The 26,547-nt window shown below is 43.5% G+C and overlaps 1 protein-coding gene across 3 annotated transcripts in view; it reads left to right on the top strand.

The window, feature by feature from the left end:
• The window catches only part of DYNC2H1 (dynein cytoplasmic 2 heavy chain 1), a 413,010-nt gene that overhangs the window by 292,070 nt on the left and 94,393 nt on the right, over nt 1-26,547 (top strand). For all 3 annotated transcript variants that reach the window (XM_066586361.1, XM_066586352.1, XM_066586344.1), the window contains exon 83: nt 2,813-2,929. In XM_066586361.1, coding sequence (XP_066442458.1) covers nt 2,813-2,929 — 117 coding nt within the window. The remainder of the gene's footprint in view (nt 1-2,812; nt 2,930-26,547) is intronic.

Here is a 26,547-nt window from a genome sequence, read left to right as displayed (position 1 = left end):
GCTAGAGTGATTGGTCGAGGCTCTGCCGCGACACTTAGCCATAGCGATGAGGCGCGTGGAACAGTCGGTCTGTGACAAATCGTTGATTAGTGGCGGAATCTGTCAGGTATCCCCTCTCCCATACATGACAGCTTTCACCAAGACATCAAAACCATGGAACATAGATATCAAGGCAGATGGAACACAAACGTGATGGCCGACTAATGCTGGTGTTTATAGCGTGACAATCCTGGACATAACTATTCCAGAGCATCCAAAAGGAGAACATTTCTCCCAGGTTTTTGCTTGAAACAAATACATTATGTGTTATCCTATGAATAGGAACACTGTTTAAAACATGTAAGCACAAAAAAAAACAAAAAACTTTTTTGGAAGATGTTTTTATCCATGATGTCAAAATAAAAATACTGCTTTTATCCTGGTATCCACGGTACTGCGGGGGATTTCTGTTTTCTATTGCTGTGGGGTATGCTTGCACAGGTCCGTGCACCCGACGGTTGTTGTATCCGTGCGGTGAGATGCCATTTTGGATTTACAAACACATTACATGCTATCGCTTCTGCAGAACTTATTTGACTGATATTTGACTTTATAACCTCCAAGCAAACAGTTGGTGTTTGTGAAAAAATTTGACGTACTGCATATTTTTGGACTTCGTATGCGGAATCGGTACTTTTCATTTAAAACAAGCAAAAATCCTTAGGTCAGCAGAATTTTTTTTTTTTTTTTTTCAAATGTAGACCCGGGTCCACCACTCGGGATTCCTGCTAATGAGCTGGTATTGGGCCCGCTGCCATTACAGACAGTCGGAAACAGACAGCTGTGTTCGTAGTGCGGCGCCCACTTTAGTATTGCAGGTGCAGCTCTGATTGATGCTCTTTTTAGCTGTAAGACGACATGGCTATTAAGAATCAGTTTAAAAATTGCTCCCATTTTGATAAAACTACATGAGGATTTTAACAATCTATATGAAAAACTCACCCATTTGTGGTAAAATACATGCCAACGTGGGCTTTGGCCACATTTCAGCAGCCTGGGAGACACTACATTTGCCATACTCTTAAGAAGGTGCAATGAGGAAACCCCTTTGAATCTGTCTGTGCACAGGATTTGGAGTTGTGTCCCCTATGAAAATACAGTAAAAAATGTATCAAATTGGTCAGACATTTTTATTTCTTTCCTGCGCTTGCATTCTCACTTATCATGGCTTTAGCGCATATTTACCATAATTGATTTGTTATAAAACCCCTCTAAACACAACTATTAGATATTCATGGGTTGATAATCATTAAATATTATTGTGTAATTGAGCTGATGTGTAATAGTTTTCATACAAGCCATAATTAGAATTAAAAAGTAAAGTGATACATTGTTATTATTTAGTATAAAGGGCGATGAACAGATAAAAACTGGGGTTTAAGTACATTAAATCTGAAAAACAGAAACAATAAACATGGACTAAATGAATTACAAACTGATACAAAGTATAGAGGACTCTGCCCGCCGGGGAAGGGGGTAGGTGAGGGTAGAAGGAGCTCATATAGTGGTGGCAGTAGGGTTACTGTAGGTTGTATAGTTTTGTGAAGGTGAGTTTTCAGGATCTGCATGAAGCTTTCCAACGTGGGGGAGAGTCTGATGTGTTGGCGTTGCGAGTCCCAGAGTATTTTTGATGCATTAGGAGAATTGCTGGAGACAATTGTATAAGGAGCAGAAAATAGGAGAGCGGAGGAGAAGGTCTTGTGAGGACTTGGTTACATGTGGGGAGGTATCGGGAGATTAGGTTAGAGATGTATGGAGGGAACAGATTGTGGACTGGAGATTACATGTAGTGAGATATTTGGGCGGTAGGACTGAGATGTATGGAGGGAGCAGATTGTGGACAGAGATGTATGGAGAGGACATTGACAATGGGCAACCAGTGAGGAGATTGGCAGGGAAAGAAGCAGAGCATAATGAAAGGAGAGGTGGGTTAGCCGGGCAGCAGAGATGAGCGTGGATCGGAAGGGTGCAAGAGTGTTGGATGGGAGGCCGCAGAGAAGCATGTTGCAGTGGTCTAGTTGGAAGATGATAAAGGCATGTACTAGCATTTTTGTTGACTCAGGGTCGAGAAAAGACTGTATCCGAAAGATGTTTTTTAATTGGATGCGGCAGAATATGGTGGAGGCTTGGATTTGCGTTTTGAAGAACATTTCAGAGTCAGATGTTACACCAAGATAATGGTGGAGGAGGAAGGAGGGGTGGAGGCTTCGTTGTGTGTTTTGAAGAACAGGGCAGAGTCAAATTTTACATCGAGACAGTGGATTTGTGGGATTGGTGAAAGCATGGAGCCATTGATTATGACTGATATGTCTGGTGGGGTGTTGAGTTAAATCAGGAAAGGATTTCAGTTTTCTCCATGTTTAGCTTTAGGAAGCGGGAAGAAAAGGAGGAGGATATGGCTGATAAGACACCCTGGGATTCTGGGTTTCAAAGTGGTAACATCTGGGCTAGAAAGGTAGATTTGGTGTCATCCACATTAAAGCGGTACTATGAGTTCTCTGAGGCCAAAAGTGTAGATTAAGAGTAGAGGTCCCAGGACAGATCCTTGGGGGACCCCAACAGGGAGAAGGTGAGATTAGAATGTGGGACGATGTTTGACCTGTGGTACTTGAGCCAGTGCAGAACACTTACAAGGTAACTTTCTGAAGAATATGTGGAAGGCAGTGTCTGAGGTCATACAAGTTCCTTAGGAATACTTTTAGATATGTTTAGAATAGTGTTATTAAAACTTTTTCATTCGAGTCCCTAAAACATTTTCTTCTCCCCTGTGCAGGTGATATCACAGTTGAGGATCCTCAGCCGAGCCGTCACTGCTGGATCGAAGTTTGACCGAGATTTGTGGTCCAATGAACTTTCTCCTGTCCTCAATCTGTGGAAGAAGCTTAACCAGGTACAATCCTAGATAATACTCTTATAGGTTATGCATGTGAGAGTCCAGAAAACACTGCCCCAACCGCCGACTGCGAGAATATCAAAATCTCTTTCTCCTCTCATCCCCTTTAATGCAGCACAGTTAAGGAACAGAACTGGGGCAATGCCACCATCTTTTTGGAAGCCAGCAAACCCTTATGTTCTTTGCAAGTGACGATGTAGTATCTCGACATTCACCTTTTTCCCCAGTTTCTATTTAACTTCTTCCTGCACATCCCGCATGAAAATGACATGTTCATTTCGATGGCATTGTACTCAATCATTAGTTTTCTATCCCTAAAACCCCAGAACACAACGGTTCTAGAATATTTACAGGGAACCCCAATGATGTAACTGATGATATCACAGGGACTTCCTGTGCATGGAGGGCAGAGAAGAAATAATCCATGTCCTCTCAGTATATAGAAGCCATGTTTGTTTCAGCCGATCCTCCAACACTCCTGTTACTTTGGTGCCCAGTCCCACAATGTAATCTTCCTCCTGCTGCAGCGATGACCTCCTCACAACACGGACATGTAATCTTTGTAGCCAGTTACCGTCTCACTTTGGCCGGTGATTAATTGCACCAGTCTGTCCCAATGTCATTGCTGCAGGCAGTAAAGAGCTAGAAGGGATTGGGCACGGTCAGAATAGGAGCGGCGGCAGATCAGGGGAGGAGAGTATGCCTTCTGTTATGTCTGTGCAGCACTTTTCAATTTTGCTTTTGTTCAGAACAACCCCTTTAAATCCAGTACAATTCCTTTTATCCAGCAATCAATAGTCAAGAAAGTCTGGATTGTTTTGACACCAAACTTCAATATCATGTAGAGTTGCAAAGCAGAAAACTGAGCAGACAGAACCAATTAGGAACCTTTTTTTCTGACTATAATACAAAATTAAGGTAGCGTAGTTAGAGTTAAAAGGGTTGTCCAAATGCAAACTATGCCACTCAGGACCAATCAGCTGTTTACTGGACTGGTGTGCTTGTGCACTGAGCTGATTTCTGCAGGAAGCAGACATCTCTGTTCCCACTGAAGTGGCCAGGCTCGGTATTGCAGGCCAAGTTCCCATTGAAGTTAATGAGAGCTTTGCCTGCAATGGGAACAGAGCTGTCTGCTTCCTGCAGAAATCAGCTCCGTGCACGAACACATCGGCCAACAGAACAGCTGATTGCTGGGGATTCCCAGACTGAATAACCCCATTAAACTAAATTTTGTGTTTACTTTATTTTGAGCTTAAATGGATATTCCCATCTGGGACCTTAAGGACAGAAAAGTCCCATAGATGCAACTTCCTCCTATGGGACCTGCACATATCTTGAGTTCAGGCCCCCACCAACCTCGGTCCAACTTTAAGCAGTGGCCGTGATTCATTGCTGCACGGTCTCCCAAGCTCCCACAGTAGTCAATGGTAGTATAGCACAATGAACTTCAAGGTTCACACAACTCCTGAGTTACTAAAACAGTATGATTCGCTGTGCTAAGGTACCTTTACACAGGGTGCTTATCTCCCGTATAATCACTTCAAACAGCAATTTTCTTTTTTATCACATTTTTATTAATGCCTTTTCTTTTTAATATATAACAAAAAGAAAAACAAATCCCCCTTCAAACTGCCCCCCTAACTTCAGGTACACAACAACTTTCTGCCTGAGGACATAGGGATGGCAAATTTGATAAGAGTTCAAGGGGGGCCTGGATGGAGCGTTATAATATCATATGTTAAAATCATTAATAACTAAATGGGAAAAAATTGGCTTCTACCTCATTGAGGTTTTTTTTGCCTTCTTCTGGATCAACATTGGGGGGGGTAGAAGGTTGAATTAGATGGACATGTATTTGTTTTTGGCTTATCTTGCTGTTATTATGTTAAAGTATCCATGTAAGTACGGATATGAAATGTAAAGGGGTTGTCCCGCGATAGCAAGTGGGGTTATACACTTCTGTATGGCCATATTAATGCACTTTGTAATGTACATCGTGCATTAAATATGAGCCATACAGAAGTTATTCACTTACCTGCTCCGTTGCTGGTGTCCTCGTCTCCATGGTGCCGTCTAATTTCAGCGTCTAATCGCCCGATTAGACGCGCTTGCGCAGTCCGGTCTTCGCCCTGGTGAATGGGGCCGCTCGTGCCGGAGAGCTGGTCCTCGTAGCTCCGCCCCGACACGTGTGCCGATTCCAGCCAATCAGGAGGCTGGAATCGGCAGTGGACCGCACAGAGCCCACGGTGCACCATGGGAGAAGACCCGCGGTGCATCGTGGGTGAAGATCCCGGCGGCCATCTTGGTAAGGTAAGTAAGAAGTCGCCGCAGCGCGGGGATTCGGGTAAGTACTAAACCTTTTTTTTTTTTAACCCATCCCTTGGGTTTGTCTCGCGCCGAACGGGGGGCCTATTGAATAAAAAAAAACCCGTTTCGGCGCGGGACAACCCCTTTAAGTTAACAATAGAGCCCCTATTTCTAACATTCAACCACATGATCATTGAGTCACATTCTACCGTAGGTCACTCTAGGTCTGACCAGCGCAGATTCATCTAGCCATATGGACCCTATATCCTCGAATTTCCCTATTGTATCTCTCTCAAGATATATCAGATTCTCCATCGATATAAGCCAATTAATCTTCCCAATGAATTCTCAGACCGTGGGAGGCTGTACCTGTAACCCCTTAAAAGCAATGATCTAGCCCCAGCTATCTTCACCATATCGAAGACAGATAAATCATCCACATACCCAAGGATACATACATACCCCGGTCATGCATTATTAACATGATATACAGAGTTGAGAACATAAGCCGACCAAAAGCGCGCTAGCTTGGATCAGGACCACAACATATGAAGTAGATCAGCACATATACCTTACATGCAGAGGCGTAGCCAAAGGCTCATGGGCCCAGGCGCAAAAGTTTATCTTGGGGCCCCCCAACTTCTCTTACCCCCTTCATGATGCAGCCCTTTTTTTTCCATTTTCGTCACCCCCCCCCCCCTTAAAAAAAATCATAGCACCTTTATTTATCCATCGGCGTCGCTGTATGAAAGCTTGATTTTTGCGGGACGAGTTGTATTTTTCAATGGTGCTATGTAATGTATCATATAATGTACTGAAAAACTTTCAGTGCGTCCTGTTTCTATGGCGCGTAAACTGCAACAAAAGCGACATGATAACTTTATTCTATGGGTCAGTATGATTACTATGATACCAAACTTGTATAGTTTTTTTTTTTTTTACTATACTACTCCTTTTTTTTCAAAGACATTTAATTTTTTTCAATTATTTTCTGCCGCTATCTTCTGCGCACAATAACTTTTTTATTTATCCGTCGACGTAGTTCAGCGATGGCCCATTTTTTGCGGGACGTCCTGTAGTTAACGTTGGTATAATTTCGGAATACATACGACTTTTTGATCGCTTTTTATTGCGTTTTTTTTCTGGGATACAGGGTGACTGAAAAAGTGCATTTCTGGTGTTCTCTATTTTTTTTTTGGAAGACGTTCACCATGCGGGGTAAATAATGCACTACTTTGATAGATCGGACATTTACGGGCGCGGTGATACCAAACCTGTATTTTTATTTTATCATTTAGACTTTTTAATTATAGATCTAGCAAAAGGGGGTGATTTTAAACTTTTATTACTTTTTTTTTTTTTTTTTTTACAATCACAAAACTTTACTGCTCTTTTTTTAACTTTACTTTTAAGTCCCTCTGGGGGACTACAATATACAATACTTTGAGCGTTCCTGCAGTGTGACGTAATGCTATAGCATTACGTCAGACTGCATTCTGACAGGCAGCCTGTCAAGCCACCCCACGGGATGGCTTGATAGGCAGTCTCTCAAAGCAGCCCTGGGGCCTTTCAGAAGGCCCCCGGCAGCCATGACACCTGCACAGCTCCCCCGATCTCACCACGGTGGGGGGGGGGGGGTGGCGTACGGGGGCTTTAAATGCCGTTGTGAGAATTGACAGGGACATTTAAAGGGTTAATACCTATTGCCTGCGGGTGTCAACTATACTAAACAGCTGACGCCCGCGCGCGCTGTATGCAGAGGGGTCGCCCCACGACCTCTCTGCATACATACCCCGACGCTCCAGGACGTAAATGTACGTCCTGGAGCGGGAAGGGGTTAACCCCTTAATGCAGAGGCGTAATCTGAAGCTCCTGGGCCCCAATGCAAGACCTGTAACAGGGCCCTCAACTATAATGCTTTATTCATAGTACTGGGCTCTCTAAATGGAGAAGAGAGGCCTTATAGGCCCCCTAAGGCTCCTGTGCCCGGGTGCAACCGCATCCCCTATAGTTGCGCCAGTGCTATATTACAAAACTGAGATTCACATACCCAATAGATTTTGGTATCTGATAGACCCTATGTAGCAAGTTTTACTGTAATCTATGGGCTTCACTAAGTGACAATTTTGGGATATTCGCAACTCTATAGTGGGCCCGAGATCTCTTTCCCATTTTACTTCTGTATTGAGAGAAAATCTTTCTGGTTCTTGAGACAGCAAGTAGCTTTGAAATAAGACCCCTAGAACTTTCTGCCATGTCCAGCATGTCATTAATTGGGCTATAAGTTCTCTTTAGGACTGTATCTTCTCTTTGTGACAGCTCTGCCGTAATTGTAAATACTTATAAAACTGACTATTTGGCAAGTTGTATTCCCTACTTAGTACAGAGAATTGTGAGATAAGTGGCGAATCCCTTTCAGTCTCCGGACTGGCTAGCTCAGGTAAACAAGCAGTGTCTCAGATTGGTGGAGATTGGGTGCCCCCAAGAATGCCTTGAATACCTCTCACCTTCCACCACACTTTATGGATCATATATAGTAGAGGTGTTTGTACTGGGGAAAACTTAAATTTATTAACTTGGTTAAGGCCTTGGAAACAATTGGCATGCAGATAACTGCGCAGCGGATCCTATTGCCCTTTGGATCCCAGTCCCCAACCCGCAGATGCTGCAACTGAGCAGCAAGATAATGCAAGTTTGGGTCCAGTACTGCCAGACCCCCATCTTCCTTACTTCTCTGAAGGGTCTCTAGTTTAATTCTAGTTATTCCCCTGCCCCAAAGTAATCTCTAAACAGGGCATAAACTTTGCAAAAGAATTTTTTAGTGATCCACACAGGACTACTGTGAATGATATATAACGGTTGGGGCATCCATACCATTTTAATAAGATTACTTCGTCCCACGATGGATTTTTAGCCCAAATCTCCTTTATTTTTCTCTGAATATACATAAAAGAGGAGACCGTTTCATCCTATCATAAACTTTCATGGTCACCCTCGCCCCAAGATATGTGATAGCTGAAAAGCAGTTTAGGAGTAGAAGCAAATCAACCACACTAACCGACCCTCCATCACCCGGGAGAAGCTCCGACTTATCCCAATAATGGGCAGTCCAGAATTCTGGCCAAAGAGAGTGATGATTGACATAAGGGTCTACAGAGCCCAAAGGGACATTTTTTCCTCTTGCCCCCTGTGTCGAAATCCCAAAAATACCCAAGTGTGCCGTTATATATTAGATGGGCTGTCGGAGGCTGTAGGAGATCCTCCCAATAATAAGGAGCCGGGAGTGGATGGCCTGCCAGGTGAAATATAGGAAAAGTTTGGAGATCTTTTGTTATCCGAACTCCTGCAAGTTTTTCAAGTGGCCCGGAGAGAAGAGGCCTGCCTGATTCTAAGACAGAGGCTACAGTCATGGTTATACCAAAACCAAAAAAGGACCCATTACTGCCATATTCCTATAGCCGATTTTGTTGCTTCCAGTTGATATTAACCCCTTAACGACCAGCCCATAGCCTTTTTACGTCCTGCCCAAGTGGGCTTTATTCTCTGAGGACGTAAAAACATGCTTTCTGCAGAGAATAAAGCCACGTGGGCTGGGGACGTGACAGCTCCATGCTGTCGGTGCCCGCAGGTAGCCAACAGCATGGAGCTGTCATCCCGGGCTGCGGGGACGCCCCCCCCCCCCTCCCCCCCGCGCGCCGATTGCAATAAAGTAGATAAAGCAGTGAAAAAAGATAGATATTCAGCTGCCCTGACTGATCGGATCCATCAGAGCAGCTGAAAATTCTCACCTGGCTTGTCGGCGGTGTCCCCCGGAGATCTAGTCTTCCCAGACCCGCCGGCGGCCTTCTGCGCATGCGCGCCAGACGATTACGTCAGGCGCATGCGCAGAAGCCCGGGAGCCCGTGGAAAATTCAAAACCTCCTGACTTCCGGCTCCATTGGATAGCGGCGATCGCGAAAAAGTTTAAAAAGTAACAAAAAAGTGCTAGTTTCACCTCCCCTCATGGATCGGATCCATGAGGGGAGGTGAAAATACTCACCTAAGTCCTCCCTGATGTCCCGATGGTCCGGGACCCGAAGTCCCCCTCTGCGCATGCGTGCCCGATGATTGACATCGGGCACGTGCACAGAGGGGCTCGAGCCCTGGGAAATTCAAAATCCCTTTGCTCCTGGCTGCCATGTGTAGCCAAGAGCAGAGGGATGTCACTGGGGACATGATCACTGTCATCCAATGGATGACAGTGATCATGTAAAGTGAAAAAAAAAAGTGTGAAAAAGTTAAAAAAAAAAAGTGTGAAAAAGTTTTAAAAAGTTAAAAAAAAGTTTAAAAAGCGTACGTTTCATCTCCCCTCACGGATCATATCCGTGAGGGAGGATGAAAGTACGCACATAAGGCCCCCAGATTTATCCGCGGACCTTACCCCAGCTTCTGCGCACACGCCCGTCGCCAAAATGGCGGACGCATGCGCAAAAGCTGTGGATTGCCAGGATAATTGAAAATCTCCCTGCTCCTGGCTACAAAACTGAGCCAAGAGCCTGGAGATTTCACGGGGGGCCGCGGTGAGCGGTTCCTGGTCACGTGTTCGCCGTTATACAATGGATAATGGCGATCACATAAAAGTTTTTAAAAAAAATTGCAGTTTCATCTCCCCTCACCGATGCGATCGGTGAGAGGAGATGAAACTTTTTATTGGAGGCCTTCGTATTTGCACCCCGACGCGATCCTCATTCGTGAACTTTCCTAGATTCTGCACATGCGACTGTCGGCAAAACACCGGACACATGCGCAGGAGCCGGGGAGCCCAGGAAACTTAAAACCTCCTTGCCCCCAGCGACCAACGGTCGCCGAGAGCCTGGAGCAGTGACCGGTGGCCTCGTTGAGCGGTCCCCGGTCACGTGATAAAAAGGTAGCGATCTACCTTTGGCCGGTCTCACATGACCGGATAGGAATTACGGATTCCGCATGCGTCTGATCCGCGGTAATACGCAGATCGATCGCATTGGATTACACAATTCCGCTCACATTAGCGGGTCGGAATTGTGTAATCCACTCGCAGAAAAGAGAAGGCAGCAGGTTCTATTTTACCGCGGATATCCGCAACATAGAGCCCATTGTGCTCCATGGTCGTGGATATACCCGCTGCCCATATGCAACTACCTTGTATACGGGCTGCGGGTACCCGCGTCATCGCTAAGCAACGGTGTGGGAAATACAAACAAAAAAAGGTACTGCGCATGACCGTCTGTGTGAGTAGGCAGTTATGCGCAGTACATTACGTGGCCCTACGCAGGGTCACAGCCGGGCTCACAGCTGGGATCCGCTGCGGGCCTCCACAAGCAGATTCCGCCTACGGCTGCGTGAGCCCGGCGCTATTCAGACCGCTACCTGTAATACGTATTTTACAAGAAGCCCCGGGAACGCTCGCCTTCCTGCAGTTCCAGGAGCAGCTTGTTGAGCGCCTTCTGTGCGAGACCGCCGCACCTCATCAAGCTTACGGAGACTCACAGAGCGCCACTTTTTACACCCCATACCCGCTACTGAGGTCACGAAATACCCCCAAAAAGCATGAGAGGAGGGGGGATACCCGGTTTTATTGCCCCATGTACCCATCCCAACCATCCTCCGTAATTACCCCTGTCTTCGGAAATACCACACAGTTCACATTATTACTTTTATCTAAGATTTGCGAACGCCAAAAAGGGCGCGGAGTTTGTGGGTGGGTGGGGGGAATTTTTAGGGAGTCAATTTTTATTCCGTACAAATGAACAATGGGGCCTGGTATTTATTCAGTTGTGCCCTGAAATCCAGCGGGCATTCCCTCCATTATGGGCCTAGCCATGTGTCCTGTAAGTAAATTAGGGTCACAATGGGTATGTTTCTGAACACGGGGCAAACGGGGGGATCCATTTTGGGGTGAACGTCTTCATTCCTATGTACACTGTACAAAAACAACTGTTTTTAAATTTAAAATATTGCCCAAAAAATTGAAAATCGTAACTTTTTCCTTCTGCTTTGCTTAGATTCATTCAAATACTGTGGGGTCAAAATACGCAGTACACCCCTAGATGCATTTGTTAAGGGGTCTAGTTTTCAAAATGGGGTCATTTGAGGGGGTTCTTTATAGTTTTGGCCGCTCAATGACTCTATAAGTGGGCAATGGGGCCTGGAATTAATTCAGTTGTACCCTGAAATCCAACGGGTATTCCTTTCATTGTAGGCCTAGCCATGTGTCCTGTAAGTCTATTAGGGCCACAATGGGTATGTTTCTGAACACGGGACAAACAGGGGTATCCATTTTGGGGTGAAAGTCTTTTTTTATTTGTGTGCTGTACAAAAAAAACCCTGTTTTTAAATTGACGCAATAGCCCAAAAAATGAAAATCGTTATTTTTTTCTTACTGCTTTGCTTAGATCTATTCAAAAATTGTAGGGTTAAAATACACAGTACACCCCTAGATAAATTTGTTAAGGGGTCTAGTTTTCAAAATGGGGTCATTTGTGGGGGTTCTCTATGGTTTTGGGCACTCAAGAACTCTACAAGTGGGCAATGGGGCCTAAAAGGACTTCAAGCAAAATTTCTGTTCTGAAAGATACTGACTACTCCTTTCATTTTGGGCCCCGTTGTGGACTCAGATATAACATTAGGGTCACAATGGGTATATTTCTGAACACGGGATAAACAGGGCTATCCATTTTGGGGTGTAAATCCTCATTTTCATGTAAACTATAGGAAAAAAATATGTCTTTAAAATGATAGAATTGCAAAAATATGAAATTTTACTTTTCTCCTCTAAATTGAATTAATTCTTGAAAAAAAACTGTGGGGTCAAAATACTCATAGCACCCCTCAGTGAATACACTAAGGGGTGCAGTTTTTAAAATGGGGTCATTTGTGGGGGTATCTATTATTCTGACACTCATGAGCCTTTCCAATCTTGGCTTGGTGTAGGAAAACAAAGTGTTTCTCAAAATGCTAAAAAGTAATGTTAAATTTGTACGTCTCCTAAATGGTTAAAAAAAACGAAAGTTTTTCCAATGTGCGCCCAAAATAAAGTAAACGGGTGGAAATATAAATCTTAGCAAAAATTTCTATATTGTGTTTGCGCATATTTAAGATATTGCAGTTGGAAATGTGAAAAAATGACGATTTTTTTCAAAATTTTCCCAATTTTGGCGCTTTTAATAAATAAACACAAATTCTATCGGTCTATTTTTTCCGCCTAAATGAAGTACAACATGTGCCGAAAAAACAATGTCAGAATCGCTTGGATATGCAAAACTTTTCTGGTGTTTTTCCATGTTAAAGTGACACATGTCAGATTTGCAAAATTTGGCCTGGTCATTAAGGCGCAAACAGGCTTGGTCACTAAGGGGTTAAGACTCTGTCAAAGGCTTAGGCCACCCATCAATCTCTGTTATTACGTCCATTATTCATTCTGAGCTGTCTGGGTTTATATGGCAGCTAAATCCACGGCGATTAATGTAAAAGGTTCACCAACAACTACTGTAGCCCATGTATCTGAGCCTTTTAGATATGATTGGCACTCCCTGTCCACCTTACTCATTGTATATTGAAAGAGATGGCTGAATATATAAATTGTGTAACCTGGAGTGTTCGCGGTGCAGGGGATTTTGTTAAAAGCTGAACCCCTGAACCACCCTGAGACTACATTCACACGGGCGCCAATCTCTCGCTCGTTTTACGCGTTGCGAGACGAACACAACTCGCACAAATATGAACTCCATTCTTTTGAATGAACTTATTCACATGAGCGACTTTTGCAATGCTGCAAGGGAAAAAAATTGCAGCATGTTTTATCATTCGGCTTTCCCTCGGACCCCCCCCCCCCCCCCATTGTTTTCCGTAGAACATTAAAAGACATCGCATGGCACTCACATGCCGTACAATGTGATGCTTCCCATTGAAATCAATGGGAAACACTTACGGTCCTCTGACGCATGTCAAAATTGCAACTTCAAAGAACTGATACCACGTGTTTTTGAATGCCTCGCATCATCATGAAAATACCCCTTGGCAAGTACGTTGTCTGTCCGAGTTTCCCAGCCCCATATCGCGCTCATCCATGTGAATCTGGTCTAAGAAGGCTTTGAAATCTAAAACCGTTTATAGTTTATTTTTGTCAATTAAAATGCAAAGTGACTGAACAAAAGAGAAAAATAAATCCCAGCAGTATTCGGTGTGACCGCCCTTTGTCTTCACAACAGCATCAGTTCTTCTAGGTACACTTGCACACAGTTTTTGAAGGAACTCGGCAGGAAGATTGTTCTTGGAGAACTAAGCATCTTCTGTGGATGTTGGCTCGCTCAAATCCTTCTGTCTCTCCATGTAATCCCAGACAGACCATATGATGATGATGATGATGATGATGATGAGATCAGGGCTCTGCGGCCAAATCATCACTTCCAGGACTCCTTGTTCTTCTTTACACTAGCTCCTAATGCCATTGGCTGGATGTCTGCGGTCGTTGTCCTGCTGCAGAGTACATGTGCAGTCAATCAGATGCCTTTTACTTTGCAGCCTTTTTTTCCCCACCCGCCTAAAACTTCTGCACAGCCCTGCGCTTGTCTTTGATCACCCAATCATCTGGCACCTGTCAGCTCTTACTGATGCCGGATTAAATGACTTCTATCATATTATATTAGCTGCCTTTTACGCACAAAATGTCAACATTAAAGAGCTAATTGTGGAGCCGCTAAGATTTTGTCTACTTTCTCTCCCGAAGTCCGTGCGACTGGTAAAATGCCCAACGCTTAAAAAGATTGATTAATACGGAGGAGCGTTTGAAAGGGTTCTGGAAAGCATGAATATTCAGCGAGCAACAGCAACTATTTACTGGTTGGACCCGTGCCCGGAAAGTGTCTGCCGTCTTATTATTCATTTAGCTGTCTATAATACCAAGCACTATAAATTGAGTATCACGAAGAGTAGATCACTTTTAGCTCTTGGAGTGTTGAGGAAATGACTTTCTGCTCCGCAGCGCTGCCAACGTGCGCCTGTGTATTATGGATGCAAACACTGTGGCGGTATTACATGTTCACGCTGGAGCTGATCTCCAAACATGTCGCACTTTGGGGGAATTTAATTTAATTTTGATTGCATTCCAATATTTATTTATGCAAACAAAAAGGCAATGCAAAATAACAGACGTCTGGCCCTTTAACTTCACACGTGAGACGTCCCACAGCCTGCAACATTTTGACAAGTATGCCACATTAATTAGTATAAAATGTGTAATTACGGGGCTGGTTCTAAGTTCTTTGCCAGCTGCCATTCAACGAGCCATTAGTATCAGTCAGCGACTAATCCCGCCATATGGTTGCGGTCTGGGTTTGGATAACCTTTTAAGTAGTTACAATAAATGTTGGAGTTTTGTCTGGACACAACCTCGCTGCTGGGCTTCTGCGTGTTCCCTCTTCCGGGTCACTTATGAACGCTGTAGGAGGAGCGCCCGATCTGATCAGTAGTGGCGAGCGGACTGTCTGAACGGTTTGCTTGTACTGAATACCATATTTTTCGCTCTATAAGACGCACCTAGGTTATAGGAGGAAAATAGGAAAAACATATTTTGAAGTCATCCAGGGACTTTAGGTGACGGTTTGGGGGATAGTACAGAGCGACGGAGCAGCAGCAGTTCCCGCCGGCACTTACCACTGATCAGCGGTATGTACCGGCGGAGAGAGAACTGCTCTCCTCCCCTGCTATTGAGCGGGCCTCATCAGATGTGTGAATGTGCTGGCCGGCTTTAATTTTGGCACATTGACTTTATAAGACACACTGACTCTCCCCCCATCCCCCCACCTCTCCCGACAAATATGGTAATACTGTTGTAGAGTGGGTGAACAATCCCACCATATAGTGTCAAAAGAATATTGGCATACATTGAGCAAATAATCCCACCATATGATGACTGCATAGTACCGCCATACGGTGAGTGGTGACCATATGGTGAGATTATTTACTGACTGTATGACAGTATTATTCAGTCATTGTATGTTGGGATCATTCATTCACAGTATGGCAATATTATTCTATCACCATATGATGACTCTATTCACTCACTATAAGGCAGTAATGTTTGGTGACCATATGGTGGGAGTTTTCAAACAGTGCTGCCTTACAGAGAGTGAATAATATCATCATATGGTGATAGTATAATGTTGCCATACTATGAATGAATGATCCCACTATATGGTGAGTGCATAGTACTGCCATACAGAGAGTGAATAATCCCACCAAATGGTCACCAAACAGTGCTGCCTTACAGTGAGTGAATAATCTCGTCATATAATGATCTCGCTGAAAGGTGGACTCCTGCATTTAGATGCAACTCCTGGGTCCGACCATGGGGAGAAGCTCCCCTTTAGTTTTAAAGGCCCTCTAGGTCCCACATTTCCCATCTTCCTTATGGCATCACTGGCCAAGTAGATGCGCAGATCTTCCGGATGCAAACCCAATTTAATATTTCGGCCATTCTCCCTTAGGAGGCACTGCAGTAGGAAAGCTATGGCCACCATATTACATATCCTCAATTCACCTTCCAGTGGACACCAAACACGATATGTTGACAGATGGTTAGCTTAGCAGGTATGCAATTCCATGGGGTTGCGAGGGTCACTCAGCGACAGGAGTGAATGCACTGCGTCCGTGCTACACTCAGTTTCCAAAATATAACCACTGTTGAACTTGAGTGCGCTGAATTCAAAAACGATATCCGGTTTTTTTTCTGCCACTTAAAATTTTCCAGTTATGGGGAATAATGTAATCCAATTGCAGTTATATTGTATTTTTTAGAAATATGCCTATACAATTAATCCAGTTGGCACGCCGTTGTCCTTGCTTAATAAAAAGAGTAACAAAAGTGATTGCACAACTATTTTGCAATCTTTGTTACACACCGCGTGCTGACTGAACACTATAAGGGTAGGTTTATGTAACCTATAGGGTATGTTTCCACGTGGTGGAAACACTGCGATCATCTTCCAGTAAGCTGTAATTAATAAACTGTGTTTTTACAAGTCATTGGTTAGACTAAATAAAAGAATCAAAACCATAAAACAAAAATACATGTTTAGTATCCAAATATGAGCGAGCGATCGAGCATCAACCTTCAATGAGTGTGCTCGCTCATCACTATTAGTATCGCTGCATCCGATCTATCAAAGTAACGCATTATTTATACTGCACGGTAAACTTCCGAAAAAAAATTAAGAATGCCAGAAATGCGCCTTTTCAGTGATTCTGTCTCCAAGAAACTTTAAAAAAGTTTTTCAGTGCATTATATGGTACATTAAGCAGTACCAATGAAAAATACAACTCGTCTCGCAAAAAACAAGCCCTCATACAGTGACCTCAATGGATAAATAAAGGAATTACGATTTTTAAAACGAAAAAAAATAAATGCTTGGTCACTAAGGGGTTAAATAACGTATTCCGTTTAACCAGTGGAATCAGGAGGTTTTAATTTTACAGAAACGTATCAATTACTTTCGGTTACAAAAATTTCAAAAAATCTGTTGCCCAGTGTTATCGTTGAAACAAGCGAAGGTGAACAATAATCGTTCAGTCTAAATGCATCCGGACACCTAAATGACTTCTCATCTGTCGTTCAGTTTCAGCAGGACTAAACGTCGTCGTCTCCTCGTTCTCTTAGCGGTTGGTTTAGGCCGTGCTCATTCGGTCCCTCTGAGTCACTTAGACTGCCAATGTGAAACACTAAACAATTCAGCGATGCGTTTGCCTGGCTAAACGGGCTGCACGAGAGCGAAGATCTTAGCAGCGACGGTACTTGTTCATTCACTCTTCCACACGAGTACCAGGTCATCTAAAAGGACCCCTGGACATCTGTCCTGGGCCAACCAACTCTCATAGATCAAAGTGGCTCTTTTCAGAGAGAATAGATTGAGGCAGGTACCACATTATACTCTGCATCCCTGCTGTCTACTTCTGCCGCCCCCGCCCCCTTTCTTAAAGGGCCAGCGTCTACTGCCTAAACCTATCCTCCTCCAGTCCCATTCTTGCCCTTGTATTATTAGGCATCCAACCCCTAAGCAGTTTGGTCCCATTTGTGACAAAGCCCCGTTATTGTATCCTGGTTCTGACTATTCTGGCTTCTGTGCTTCCTGACCCTGCGGCTGTACTATGGACTTCATTATTGGTTGCTGCCTGCCCTGACCCCCAGCTTGGACCTCGTTAATGCACTGTGCCACCAACCCTGCTTATAGCCTGCTTCTCCACTACGCTCCTATTCAGATCTGCAGGTACTGCGTCTCTGCCCACTGCAGCATCAGCAGCCACATTGCTGCGACTATCTGTGTGTGATGGCTTGGTGATCCTGCAGCAAAGTCAGTACCCCACTTGGAGGTGTCAATCAAAAAGAAAGCGGTTCTCCAGATTCTGCCGCCTCAGATAGCCCAAAGCCAAATCAGTGTGTGATACAACGGATCCACATCCATCTGCCTGACCAATATCGCTATACAGTGAATAAATAATCCTGCCATATAGTGACAGAATAATACTGCTTTACAGTGAGTGCAAAATCCTGCGTTGTGGTGACTGAATAATACAGCCATATATTGAGTGAATCATCCTGCCATATGGTGACAATAACACTGCCATATGGTGGCTGTATAATTGTGACTACTTTCATCAAGTGAACAATCCCACCATATGGTAACAGGACAATACTGCAATACAGTGAGAGAATAATTGTGGCTTATGTTTTGTGAATAATAGTGCCGTATGGTGTCAGAATGATACTGCCATACAATGACTAAATAATCCTGCCATCTGGTGACTGAATAATACTACACAGTGGTGCCATTATGCCAGTGAATGGATAAAGGATTGCAGTAGGGGTCAGAGGCAGCCTAGGACGTCAGGGACTGACCGATCTTATCACCTAAAATATTACATTCAGATGGAATTCCCCTTTAATATTACCTAGTAGATCAAAATAACATTACCTGCTACCAGTCTCATTTGTCAGGTCTCCTCTGTTCCGCTTGGCTTATAACGTACAAGTGCCTTTACGGCGCACATGATGCTCCCCATTATCTTTATTTGTTGGTATTTCTCGTTGGTGAACTATCCATAAAGACAGCCTTCACCGTTAAAATGGACTTGGGAAGGTGAAGAGGGTTAGCGCTGAACTGTGTTCCCACTCCCCCCCATTAACTGTTTCTACATGCTTAAATGGGTATTACCTCTCAGTCTATGATATATAAGTTGAGCATGTACGTCTGTATGCCATGGCTAATAATAGTTGGGATTACAGAAACACCTGAGCTGGCTGTTCTACGTGGTTCCTACAACTTCAGCGTCTATCAGACTAGTATTCCTGTTACAGACATGATTAACTGAGATGGGAAATACTCCTTTATACAGGAAAAATAAGAATCCTGCCAGATCCTGTTTTGTAAAGAGAGCTTAAAGGTTATGTACACCTTTTGCGCTCCTTTTTTGTTTTTTCATTTTAATCCATGTATTTTTTGGAAATAAAGACTTTTTGTAAATGGTTGTACTGTTTTACAAGGCACTAAAATCTTAGTAAGTTCTGTTTAGTCAGAGTAAACTGACAGCTCCTCCCCTAGTTTGCTTCCCTGCTGTGAACCTGCATTCACTGCTTTTCCACTCAGCAATTACAGAGGACTAAATTACAGTGTGGGTAGATGGTGATCAATGAAGGGGAAAGGAGACCAGCAGCTACTCTGAGAGAGAGGATCAGAAATAGCTGTGTAGTATTCTGTGGGTGTGGTTATGCTACACAGCCTTTGAAAGAGGAGAGGGGAGGGGAAGCTGAGCTTGTGCACATTTATGAGAGATACCAGCAGATCAACACTGGGAATGCCCTCCATCCACAAATGTAGGAGAGCCTGCTAACCAAGTATGAGGCTTTATACATGCATGAGAAGGAAAGCACAATGAGGAAAAAAAAGATAAGGGCTTCTTTTTTTTCTGCAGGAATTCAGTAATCTATGTGTATATTGATCTTTCATGCGCAAAGCTTTCCATAGCCTTCTAGTTTTTCTAGGCAAATTATATTGCTGATATAGCCAGTTCAACATGCAAAAGAAATCTTATTCCTTTATTTGAATTTTCAACATAAAAGCTTGAGACAAAGGATTTAAGTCTTTGTGTAGCGTTATGCCATGATTTTTGTCTTGAGCTTTTATGTGAAAACTTCAAATAAAGGAATAAGATTTTTTTTGCGCGTTGAACTGGCTATATCTACTTCATTGAAAATAATATTTTCAGCTGTACAAACTTACAGCAAGCCGGACACGAGCAATCATTTCCAATCAACAGCAGAAATAGGAAACCCGCAAGAAGACTGGTGAGCTAATTTGTTCCCTTTTTTTTCTACAATATTGCAAATTATATTGTTGACCTATCCTTATCAATACATAATCACCAGGGACTTGCCACTGGGAATCCCCAACGACCAGCTGATCGTCCGGCCGGCTGTCGTCTTCGGGGTAGAACACAGAAGCATCATTAAGGACTTCATTCTCATAGATATGAATGGGAGCTGAAGCCTCCTCTTACACTTCTGGCTATGACACTGGGCTGGAAGTGTAATAGGAGGCAGAGGTTCTATAGTTCCAATGGCAGTCAAGCCCTCTAAGATGCTTTCACCACTAACCCTGATGACAACGTCCATCTGTGCTGCACTGATAGCGGGCTATGCGATCAGCTGATTGTCGGGGATCCAGAGTGACAGGTCTCTGGCGATTAACTAATGATAACCTATACTGAGGATAGGTCATCAATAGCATTTGTCTGCAAACCCCCTTTAACACGGTTTGAGAAGCATTGGTTCAGTACATATAATCCTGACACAGGACTTGCTCACGATTCTTGGCAGCTGGAGTGGCGAAAAAAGTGTTGTTATGGCCATTTGAAAGTCAATACTAGGAGGGTTCCACATTTTGATTTTACAAAGTCCACCGCTGTAATGAAGGTGTTGTACTATGGGAAAAGTTGAAGAACCCAAAAAAACCTAAGGAAAAATGTATTAAGTTCGGCATTTCCAAAGCTGGTCTTAATGATCTTTCTGCCAGCACACGACGTGTATAATACACAAAGATTACACCCTTGGCTCCTCCATGCGCCTGAGCAAAAATGTACGCCAGAGTCGACCTAGCGATCATTTCTGGTATAATTCTGCCATAAATTATGCATAAACACAGCATTCCAGGGCGGCTACGCACCCTTCCAACAAGCCACTCCTTTTTTTTTAGAAAAGTGCTGGACGGCAGCGCAGACAGCAAAAAAAAAATAAAAATCTGACTTACACAAAAATTGCAACTTTTTACACCTTAATGCTTAGAGAGATAGACCCTAACATTTCAATAAATGCACTTCCAAGACTGTCAACTCCAAACTACATACAAAGCTATCACTGTCCAGTTGAACTTTGCTACCTCTGTACTTTCCACGAATGAATACAGATACTGTAGGGATGATTTAAAGCCATGAATTTCCAGTAACATTACAGTAAATGGTATTTTTTACTGGTGGTTCAGACTTAGTTTTACGACTCAACGTTTATTTTTTATCTTTTTTTGCACATTGAAGGATTTTCTGTGGCGATGAGATTGGAAGCGGTTAATGTGATCTCATACTTCCCCTACTTGTAAACAGGATTCTAGTATAATGGAAAATCCCATCCGTAAGAGACAGCACTGTGCGATTACTCATTAACGGGTGAGCTATATACTTCGTATAGTGTCCTAATTAGAAAGGCCCCCCGTTTGGACACTACTGGTAATGAAGCCACCATGAGTCCAGTGTGCGGACATGTATGTGTAATTATATCAGTAAGTGTAGATATTGGAGAATGTGTACTATATGGGGTCCTTGCGAGCTCCTTCGACTTTACACATCAATAGAGCACTTATTTTTTATGAGAAGCGCAGTACATTCGTCTCCGGAGATCTCAAGATGGCTTTTTGTTTCCAAGCAAATAAACTCTTATGTTGTAAAAGCAAGCCATTGTAGTGTACATCATTGATAAATGGATTCTTAGAATGAGGATATGCCTGAAGTATTTTGTAAAATAATATTTAGAATGGCGTTGCTGTTCGAAATATATTTGTCGATTTTTGGCTGTCAGTGCAGAATATGTTACTGAACTCCTGAAAAGTTGAAAGGCTCACAAAGCCCCTCTACCTCTTTTATAATGCTTTATATGTTCACTGACCCACGGAGGACAAGAAAAGAAGCTTGAGCGGTCAGATGGGAGAGACAAGAGGATAGGTACTGAGCTTCAGGAACGCTCTCTTCATGGATTAACTGTAGCAACCAATGCCAGGCAGCTGCTGCTAAGGCAAATAAGATCATGGAATGCATTCGAAGTAGCAGAAATACATATGAACAGAACATACACAATCCTACCAAGAGTAATTGGACACCCGAGCAAGAATCAAAATGAGTATTTAGACCCTTTTGTAAAAAAAAAATCAGGCCCTTGGAAGACGTTGTCATTTTTCTGCAATACTTGACATGCAGTTCCATCTCCGGCAGATATACAAATGCTGAGAGTTGTGGTGATTAGATGAATGGTCTTGTCACCTGAGACCATAAAAATGGTTCCACCCTTGGCCTATAAAAGGCTCTCGGAGGCTCCTTCTGTGTAGTGACCTCTTCTGCTGGTGTAGAGCTTGTTGACCACTAGAAGCCTCTACGATGCAAGGAAGAGATTTCACCCCGTTACCAGAGTCTAAGTGGAGCGCATTATTGGGATGGGAGAAGCTGGATGGTCGTATCGATGAATTGCCCACTACCTTTGCCAATCTGACCAGCCTGTTAGGAGGTGTTGGAACCAGTGGACGTGTGGGGGCACACAAGGTGACCGGGCTCAGGACACCCTCGACAGACCACCAGTAGAGAGGATCCTCTGATCACCCGACAAGCACAGGCAGCTCCAACTGTGTCATTGTACCATCATCAAGAGACAGGTGGCGCCATCGTTACACTCCTGTGTCTGTCAGAACCATTTCCAGGTGCTTGGTTGAAGGACATTGGATCTCACGATGCCCACTACATGTGCAGCCTTTGACACCCACCAATGTCTCCGTTTGCAGTGGTGTTATGTTAAAAACGAATTTGGATTACTGTGGAGTGGAACCAGATTGTCTTCAGTGATGAATCCAGGCTTAATTTCGGCACTGACAAAGGCCGTGTTTGTGTCTCACCACCTAGAGGTGAGCACCTCAATCCTGCCTATGCTGTGGAGCGCACACTGCCCCCACTGCTGGTGTGATGGTCTGGGGAACATCGCATATGACAGTCAGTCACCCCTAATAGTGGTACAAGGGACAATGACAGCAGGATAATGCTCAGCTGCTCACACAAGGGGTCACAAGAACCTCCACAACATTGTCACACTTCCATGGTTGCCCGGTCACCAGATTTATCACCTATAGACCATGTATGTGACCATCTCAGACACCGACTTCAACAGCCTATACGTTTTTCCGATATAGAGGCTTAACTACACAAATGTGGAGTGATATGCCACAGGATACCATTCGGAACCTGTATGCCTCCATGTCCACCTGTATCACATCTTGTATCCAAACTAAAGACTGTACCACAGGGTACTAGAGCCTCCATGCCCGCCCGTATCACATCTTGTATCCAAACTAAAGACTGTACAACAGGGTACTAGAGCCTCCACGCCCGCCCACATTACTTCTTGTATCCAAGCTAGAGGCGGTACAACACGGTACTAGAGCCACCATGTCTGCCCATATCTCATCTTGTATCCAAGCTACAGGGGTCCAACAGGGTACTAGAGCCTCCATGTCCACCCTTATCACATCTTGTATTCAAGCTAGAGGTGGTACAACAGGGTACCAGAGCCTCCATGTCTGTCCGTATCACATCTTGTATCCAAGCTAGAGGCGGTACAACAGGGTACTAGAGCCTCTCTATGAGGGATCAATTTTATTTACTTATATCGACATTACAATCGCACAGAGAAAGTTTCATTCGATTCTGACAACTTCTAGGGGAGGGTTTGGTTTTCTTATAATGAGCGTATTTCCGTATATTAATACTTAGCGGGGCTCCTTTGGCCCTAATGACATCAGGAACTCTCAGTGGCATACTTTCTGCTATCATCTGATACACTGCAACTGGTATTTCCCTCCATTCATCCTGTAAATGTCTGGCAAGTACTCTCCTAGAAGATGGACGCCTTTTGTATTTCCTAACCTGATGTTCCAGTTTATTCCAAAGACGTTCAGTAGGGTTCAGGTCTGGACTCTGTGCAGCCGGTCCAATCGTGGAACATCCATATCCTCAGACCAATGTAAAACAGTGTTGGGTTTGTGACAAGGCGCGTTGTCTTGTTGGAAGTATGGTCGACCATTCCTGGAGTATTACCACATTGTTGGCAGCCCATTATTGTCTAGAATGTCAGGGTACATCTCCGTGTTCAGGGTTCTTACCATTACTATCACTGTCAGGTGATAACCATTTAGACTGATGTAGAAGGAGTATTGGTTTGGAGATTGTTTTCTTGGCACCCGCTGGTCCTCTTATACCCACGGAAGGACAGAACAACAAATTGTTGAAGGCCAAAGGGCGTCCAACACATTACTAGATGGGGTCTTTAATAAAGTGGCCATTCAGTGCATATTGAACACTCCTGCTTGGCACTGCAGCCCACTTGGTGGGTGTATTGGTCTGCTCCACCGCATTGTTCACAGGCTCCTGTAGAATCCCCTAGTGTATCGGGCAAAGGCTCATTTATATCATAGAAGAGAATGTAATGACTTCAGTGCCTCCCACTGCCGACGTGTGCCCCAAGACACAGACTAGACATGAGCAGCGGTACAACTGTCCTCGGTCACTTCTGGGAAGACTTTACTCAGGGCTCAGGAACTTTTCTGAGAAGTAATCGCACTTCCATACAGTTAGTTTCATTATACATCATTGGGACAAATGAGCGCGTCTTCACAGCAGAGTCCGCCCAGCGCAGTACAAGGAGTAATCGCACCAATTACATGATATACTACCTGGAAAAGCACAAAATGTCTCATTTCTTGTTTTCCATCGTCCATTTATTATAATTAGTTATGCTGCTGGATAATATAATTGAAAGTGTTTAGTGACCTGTTTGTCTTCTGCGCTTCACCATATCTACCTCTTTAATTACTGCCAGAATTTCTATTAATTAAGTTTGGAATACGTGAGCAGAATTTCACCTTTCGATACCTTTTGTTTGGGGGGTGGAGGTCTGGGATAATGAGGCACTGGGGAGTATAGTAGATTTTGTCCGTGATTAGAGGGCATGAAGGAGGTTCCCCGCACGCAGATCTCTGTACACACTAGAGGCGCCCATACAAATTCAACTAAAGGTGGCGGAAAAAAAACAAGATGATTGTTGGCCGGGTGAAACCTAAAGGGACTATATTGGCAATTTTTTTAAATAAATTGATTAAAAACTAGATAGAAAAACATTTTCCATTTATCTAGTCTACTTTTATTTTCTGATTGTAGGATTTTTTATTCTGCTGTCTATACACAACTATAAGGACGGCCATCTTGCCTGAGTTACATTTTACATCACTTAGAAGATATGCTTTACAGCAGCCTCATGGGCCATTCACACAATGGACAGGAGGGGACCCATTGACTTGTATGGGAGACTGCTCCAGGCGAGCCTCATGTGGTATAGAGTGTTAAGGCAGCAGAAATGCAGTCCTAAGCTCAGTCTCATGACCTGAAGGTTGCAGGTTCAATCCCCGTGTGCTTTAGGTAGCCGGCTCAAGGTTGACTCAGCCTTCCATCCTTCAGAGGTCGGTAAAATAAGCACCCAGCTTGATGGGCAGTAATAAATAAATTACTTGATAGCGCTGCAGAATAAGTTGGCGCTATACAAATAAGATTTTTGTTTTTATGTTCTGTGACCTGGACAGAGTTTATATTGCAGGGAGGGGTAGTAGTCTAGTAGATAGATAGTCACAGCTGATCAGCTCTTGTGAATAGTGGGACCTGTGTTATTTACATATAGGTCAGTGTAATCCTGCCTGTGATGTTAGTGAGAGGACTGCTGCAAAGCTTCATCCAGGAAGTGACAGAATAGTATGAGGCTCTGTAGTCAGTGTGAGAAAAGGATTTTAGGATTTCTTTTAAAATGTAAATTGTGATCAAAAGTAAAAATATATATATATATATATGTTCAACAAAAAAAATGTGATTTATATAATAGGTCACTTTCTGATGACTCATTCCCTTTAAGAATGATCGTCTTAGCCGACTGATGACAGACCGTCATCATCTGGAAAGAAGTTGGCCGAGTTTGTGAAACTTCTTCTTTTTTCTGATAGTGGTACAAAAAATTTCTGTAAAAAGATAGGAGCTATCACCCCTGAACAAACTGTCTTTGAAAAAATATTCCCAAGAAGATGGTTGGTCCCTCACCAGTTGTCATTAACCCCTTGAGTGGCACACCCAGAAATTTTCCGGGACAAGCTGTGGCATTGTGCTCTGCCTGCATAGACCCACACAGAACAGTACAAGACTTTGAAAAACAAGCAGGAAGATATTGCCAATCTGCCGGCAATCTCCCACTTCTAAATTCAAAGTCCTGCTTTGTTTACAGGTTGCCATAGAGACCATCGGCTTGTCAGAAGCAAGCCAATGGTCTCTGTGGCAGGGAGAGCTGGTGCTTAGCTGTCAGAGGATAGCCAGACACCAGTTTTTACAGCAGAGATTAGAGAAAACCTCCTATCTCTGCTGTGTTAACCCTTTACATGCTGCAGTCCATGTGACTGCAGCATGTAAAGGGCTGTCACCATCAAACCCCCGGAATGGGATCAGGGGGTCCTGATGGGTCTTTGTGGAAGTCCCCTAAAGGGACAAAAATAAAAAAAAGTTTAAAAAAAGTTAAAAATATAAAAAAATTAAAACACTTGTCTCCCTTTACTTTGTAAAAAAAATAAATAAATAAATAAAATTACACATGTGGTATCCCTGCATCGTAATGACCCAGAGAAGGAAGTTAGTACATTATTTAACCCCTTATTGACACGGCCCCTTTTTTTCTTTTTCCACCATTTTTTTTTCCTCCCCCCCCCCCCGTTTAAAAAATCATAACTCCTTTATTTATCCATCTACGGCGCACAAACTGCAACAAAAATGACATGATAACTTTATTCTATGGGTCAGTACCATTACTACGATACCAAACTTGTATAGTTTTTTTGCTTTAGTTCTTGTATTTTTTTTCAGACATTTAATTTTTTTAAAATTATTTTCTGCCGTCATCTTGTGCG

The sequence above is a fragment of the Eleutherodactylus coqui genome, chromosome 1 (assembly GCF_035609145.1).
Source record: "Eleutherodactylus coqui strain aEleCoq1 chromosome 1, aEleCoq1.hap1, whole genome shotgun sequence".
NCBI lineage: Eukaryota > Metazoa > Chordata > Amphibia > Anura > Eleutherodactylidae > Eleutherodactylus > Eleutherodactylus coqui.
The sequence above is the reverse complement of the archived record's forward strand: the minus strand, read 5'-3'. Positions and strand labels throughout refer to the sequence as shown.